The 6292-nt window shown below is 41.4% G+C and overlaps 1 protein-coding gene across 1 annotated transcript; it reads left to right on the forward strand.

Moving 5' to 3' along the window:
* Positions 1-6: 6 nt before the first annotated feature.
* On the forward strand, positions 7-6070 carry Dsel (dermatan sulfate epimerase-like). Its single transcript, XM_004638247.2, has 2 exons — positions 7-169; positions 957-6070. The coding sequence occupies exon 2, from the start codon at positions 1838-1840 to the stop codon at positions 5471-5473; it is 3636 nt and encodes a 1211-aa protein (XP_004638304.1). The 5' UTR covers positions 7-169; positions 957-1837; the 3' UTR covers positions 5474-6070.
* The last annotated feature ends 222 nt before the right edge of the window (positions 6071-6292 follow it).

Raw genomic sequence — 6292 nt, forward strand, 5'->3', positions numbered from 1 at the left:
CGCGTCCGGGCGGTGCGGGGCGCGCGGGGCTGGCGCTCGGCTGCTGCTTGGTGGAGCGCGGGGACGACGCCGGGACGCGGGAGCCTGCGGGGCCTTCCGGCCCGGCCCCGGCTGCATCTCCAGCTCTGTGGGGCCCAAGGCGCCCGAGAGCCCTTCGCCGTCTGCCTAGGTGAGTGGGCTTGACCACTGAGGGGTCTCTCGCCCCCCAACCAGAGCCACAGGTCGGGGAGCAGGCTGCGGTCGAGGGGCGACGTGATCTTGAGACGCGAAGTAAAAAATGCAACAGGCAGGGCAGATCAGGAAACTCCTAGCGTTAGTGTTTCCTGCGGAGAGGAGACTTGTCCAAGACTGAAACTTGGTTAGGTTCCTCTAAACCCGAGACGGCACGGGAGAGCTCGCTCCCTAAGCCTGGGTCTGGGCTCCCTCTCGTGGCTTCTTGCAAGGATAGTGACCGCGGCTACAGGTGAGCCTGGAGCAGACCGCCGGGCATCGCTCTGCCCCGCTCCGGGGGATGGCCTCTCCCCCGGGAAAGTGAAAGGTCTGAGTCCTTCTTGCGTCTTCTGATCCCCGAACCATAAAAATGGAACAGGAATAAATAAAAAAGGGCTTTCTGCTTTTAATCATTTGTCTCTGTGTCCTTTTGTAACAAAAATGATAGTTGAACTCATTTTTACCTTTATGGCATTTGAATAAAACCATTCCCAATGACAAAAATATGCCACAGCTGAGATCTAACTATATCTTGTTGCTTGTCCTGATGTTCACTAGGTTCCAAATATGTCCATCATGGAATAAGAAAGATACTCATTTGAAATAACTTAATTGTACATAATATACAATTTTATTGTACTTTACAGATTTCTAGCAAGTGGTTGTCATATTTAAATCATTGGTTTATCTCCACTCCTAACAAACCTGTAGCCTCAGAGAATTGCTTTGCTTTGTTTTTCCCCCAGAAAAGAGTGTCATGAAAAGGAACAGAAAAGAGACCTCACGCTTGGTGAAAGGGGACTTCTCTTTCCTGGTTGGTGTTCTTGCTTCATGTTCAAAGAGAAGTACCTAGGTGGCTGAAGAGATTAGATTTTCAGTGTTTCACAGACGAAAAGAACATACGGAGCTGCTTTTTATGTGTCTTAATAGTTTGCTGAGTAAGTAACCCTAAAAGAAAAAAGGATGTCAACTGAAGGCAGAAATTCTGATTTTGTTTTTAAGTGACACAGGACTTTGAGTACTTGTTGAGAATATTTTTCTCCCCCAAAAAATGGAAGAAGAAAAAAACACACAAACCAAGAAACATAAAAAGTTGAGAAGAATAATAATTGAGTTTGCTAACTGCAAGCACGCCGGTTACTCTGTCATCTTCTTTAGACAAACACCGGAAACATACCACGCATTTGTGATTCATTTATTACCAGGGATGGTTTCCTATGTTAAGAATGACTCTTAATTGAAATTTTCAAGTGCTTTTTCTCTGTTTTATGGTGTATATTTTGACTTTTAATTTTAGATAGGTTTACGTAAAGAATGTAAATGCTGAATTCATAGTATTTTTGACTATACCACTCACTCTTCCCTACATGTTACGGAAAAAGTATTATTATTCTTTGAAGTTTTATTTGAATCAAAATTGTGCCAGGGACACAGTGTAAGTTTTCTTTTTTTTTGGCAACTGTACTGGCTTTGAGTGAGCTGGTTGTCAGCTGGATTTCACCGCACATAGGATTTAAAGTCTATTTTATCAGGATCTTTAATGTATGTTTTATACTGGCCAGATAGGAAACACATTAAACACTGTGTTTAACATATATGCCTAAGGAAAGGATCTTCCCCATGGATCATGGCGTTAATGTTTACAGGACATTTCCTATTTTTAACATTAGTAATGTTTGGTTTCTCTACTTTAGAAGAACCTGTGAGCAATTACTCTGAATGGGCAGTTTTCACAGATGATATAGATCAGTTTAAGATGCAGAAAGTACATGATGTCAGACCCAAACAAAAGCTGAGGCGAAGTATGCTTCATCCAAGTTTATATTTTGATGCTGGAGAAATCCAAGCAATGAGACAAAAGTCTCGCACAAGCCATTCGCATCTTTTCAGAGCTATCAGAAGTGCAGTGACAGTTATGCTGTCCAACCCAACGTACTACCTACCTCCACCCAAGCACGCTGATTTTGCTGCCAAGTGGAATGAAATCTATGGTAACAATCTGCCTCCGTTAGCGTTGTACTGTTTGTTATGCCCAGAAGACAAAGTTGCCTTTGAATTTGTCTTGGAATATATGGACAGAATGGTTGGCTACAAAGACTGGCTGGTTGAGAATGCGCCGGGAGATGAGGTTCCAATTGGCCATTCCTTGACAGGTTTTGCCACTGCCTTTGACTTTTTGTATAACTTACTAGATAATCATCGAAGACAAGAATACCTTGAAAAGATATGGGTCATTACTGAGGAAATGTATGAGTATTCCAAAGTTCGCTCATGGGGCAAGCAACTTCTTCACAACCACCAGGCTACTAATATGATAGCGTTGCTCACAGGGGCCTTGGTTGCAGGGGTAGAAAAAGGATCGAAAGCAAATATATGGAAACAAGTTGTCGTGGATGTGATGGAAAAGACCATGTTTCTGTTGAATCATATTGTTGATGGCTCCTTGGATGAAGGTGTGGCCTATGGAAGCTACACAGCTAAATCAGTCACACAGTATGTGTTTTTGGCACAGCGCCACTTTAATATCAACAACTTGGATAATAACTGGTTAAGAATGCACTTTTGGTTCTATTATGCTACCCTATTGCCAGGCTTCCAGAGAACTGTGGGAATAGCAGATTCCAATTATAATTGGTTTTATGGTCCAGAGAGCCAGCTAGTGTTTTTGGATAAGTTCATCTTGAAGAATGGAGCTGGAAATTGGTTGGCTCAACAAATTAGAAAGCACCGACCCAAAGATGGACCAATGGTTCCTTCTACTGCTCAAAGGTGGAGCACTCTCCACACCGAGTTTGTCTGGTATGATCCCCAGCACACCCCACAACCTCCTGCTGGTTATGGTACTGCTAAAATGCATGTGTTTCCCAACTGGGGTGTTGTCACTTATGGGGCCGGACTACCAAACACACAAACCAACACCTTTGTGTCTTTTAAATCTGGGAAGCTGGGAGGACGAGCTGTTTATGACATAGTTCATTTTCAGCCATATTCTTGGATTGATGGATGGAGAAGTTTTAACCCAGGACATGAGCATCCAGATCAGAACTCATTTACTTTTGCCCCCAATGGGCAAGTATTTGTTTCTGAGGCTCTCTATGGGCCGAAGTTGAGCCACCTCAACAATGTATTGGTATTCGCTCCATCACCATCAAGCCAGTGTAATAAACCCTGGGAAGGTCAACTAGGAGAATGTGCACAGTGGCTCAAGTGGACTGGCGAAGAGGTCGGTGATGCAGCTGGGGAAATTATCACTGCCTCTCAGCACGGGGAAATGATACTTGTGAGTGGGGAAGCAGTGTCTGCTTATTCTTCGGCAATGAGACTGAAAAGTGTGTATCGTGCTTTACTGCTCTTAAATTCTCAAACTCTACTAGTTGTTGATCACATTGAAAGGCAAGAAAGTTCCCCAATAAATTCTGTCAGTGCCTTCTTTCATAATCTGGATATTGACTTTAAATATATCCCATATAGGTTCATGAACAAGTATAATGGTGCCATGATGGACGTGTGGGATGCGCACTACAAAATGTTTTGGTTTGATCAGCATGGCAACAGCCCGGTGGGTAGTATACAGGAAGCAGAGCAAGCTGCTGAATTTAAGAAAAGGTGGACTCAATTTGTTAATGTTACATTTCAGATGGATTCCACTATCACAAGAATTGCATACATCTTTTACGGGCCATATGTCAATGTTTCCAGCTGCAGATTCATTGATAGCTCCAATACTGGACTTCAGATTTCTCTCAATGTCAATAATACGGAACATGTTGTTTCCATTGTAACTGACTACCATAACCTGAATACCAGATTCAGGTACTTGGGGTTTGGTGGGTTTGCCAGTGTGGCCAATCAAAACCAAATAACCCGCTTTGGTTTGGGCACGGAAGCAATAGTCAAGCCTGCAAGACAAGATAGAGTCATTTTCCCCTTTGGATTTAAATTTAATTTGGCAATTGGATTAATTCTGTGCATTAGTTTGGTTATTTTAACTTTTCAGTGGCGATTTTACCTTTCTTTTAGAAAGCTGATGCGATGGATACTAATACTTGTCATTGCCTTGTGGTTTATTGAGCTTCTGGATGTGTGGAGTACTTGCACTCAGCCCATCTGTGCAAAATGGACAAAGAAAGAGACGGAGGCCAGCAAGAAGACAGTATCCTCTGAAGGGCGCTATGTGGATCTTCCTGATGTTGTCATTACCTCACTTCCTGGTTCAGGAGCTGAAATTCTCAAGCAACTTTTTTTCAACAGTAGTGATTTCCTCTACATCAGAGTTCCTACAGCCTACATTGATATCCCTAAAACTGAATTTGAAATCAACTCATTTGTAGATGCTTGTGAATGGAAAGTGACAGATATTCACAGTGGGCATTTTCGTTTACTCCGAGGCTGGTTGCAGTCTTTAGTACAGGACACAAAAATACATTTGCAAAATATCCATCTACGTGAACCCAGTAGGGGTAAACTGGCCCAATATTTTACAATGAATAAGGACAAAAAAAGAAAGTTGAAAAGGAGAGAGTCTTTGCTAGAACAAAGAAGTAGAATGAAAAGCTCCTTTGATAGAGATGCTGAATATATTAGGGCTTTGAGGAGACACCTCATTTATTACCCCAGCGCACGGCCTGTGCTCAGTTTAAGTAGTGGTAGTTGGACATTAAAGCTTCCATTTTTTCAGGAAGTTTTAGGGACTTCTATGAGAGCACTGTACATAGTAAGAGACCCTCGCGCATGGATTTACTCAATGCTATACAGTAGTAAACCAAGTCTTTACGCTTTGAAGAATGTACCAGAACATTTAGCAAAATTGTTTAAAATAGGAAGTAAAGGCAAATGTGGATTAAACTCCAACTATGCTATTGAGTATGAACCATTGCGAAAAGAATTAGCAAGCTCCCAGTCTAATGCTGTCTCCTTATTGTCACATTTGTGGCTTGCAAACACAGCAGCAGCTTTGAGAATAAATACAAATTTGCTACCTACTCACTACCAGCTCATAAAATTTGAAGATCTTGTTCATTTCCCTCAGACAACTACTGAAAGGGTGTTTGCTTTTCTTGGAATTCCTCTGTCTCCTGCTAGTTTAAACCAAATATTGTTTGCTACTTCCACAAACCTTTTTTACCTTCCTTATGAGGGGGAAATATCACCCAGTAATGCCAATGTCTGGAAACAAAACTTGCCTAGAGATGAAATTAAATTAATTGAAGACATCTGCTGGACACTGATGGATCATCTAGGATATCCAAAGTTTATGGACTAAATGCTGCAGGTCAGCAGAAATTTGCACTAATGTTTCCCAACTCGTTTGTGGATATGAACTAGAAGAGTTTGTTTATTCTTGTATTCTGTGTGCGTGTGTGTGGACATGTGTGTGGGAGTGTGTGTGTGTTTCAGTCTGTTACTTGCACAGAGAAATAATTTTAAAAATAAGTACCATATTTTGCCTAGCAGGATTTACTTTTATGTTCTCACTTTCTTTGCCTCTGTTTCTTACGTTTTCTCTGCTGAAATATTTGTGTTACATAGGTGCAGATGAAATGATAGTGTGGGGGCCCAGGGAGATGAGAAGATGTTGTTTAACTCGCATTCATCTGTAACTGTGCTAATCTTTTAGGGACCTCAAGCATTACTGAAAGGCCTTGTAATTGCTACTTTACCCAAGCATTTATTTCTTACAAAATGGACTACAAAAGTTTCTTATCTTTTTGAAAAGATCTTCTGAAACACTTCTATGTCACAAAGAAAAAGAGAAATTCCTTTCAGTTTGTATAATGTTCAGTGATGTCACTGGGGAAACAGTAAAAGTTCCTATCAGAATGATCAGATTCCTTCTAAAAAGTACAAATGGAAATTCAGAATAAAGATTTCTTTTCGAAGGTCAGAAACTGCCTGGAAAAAGCCTCTTAAGTTTTTTTTTTTTTTTTTTTTTTTTTAAACTTAGAAATAATAAGGACCAAGTCTGTGAGCAGTGTGAGTGTGAAGGGCTGGGAGATTATTTATACATGCCTATCTGTTTAAAACTCTTTCCTGCCTCTGAGAAAGTACAGCTGTTTGCCATGACACCACTCCCACCCTGTCC

The sequence above is a fragment of the Octodon degus genome, unplaced genomic scaffold, assembly GCF_000260255.1.
Source record: "Octodon degus isolate 3935 unplaced genomic scaffold, OctDeg1.0 scaffold00097, whole genome shotgun sequence".
Classification (NCBI taxonomy): Eukaryota; Metazoa; Chordata; class Mammalia; order Rodentia; family Octodontidae; genus Octodon; species Octodon degus.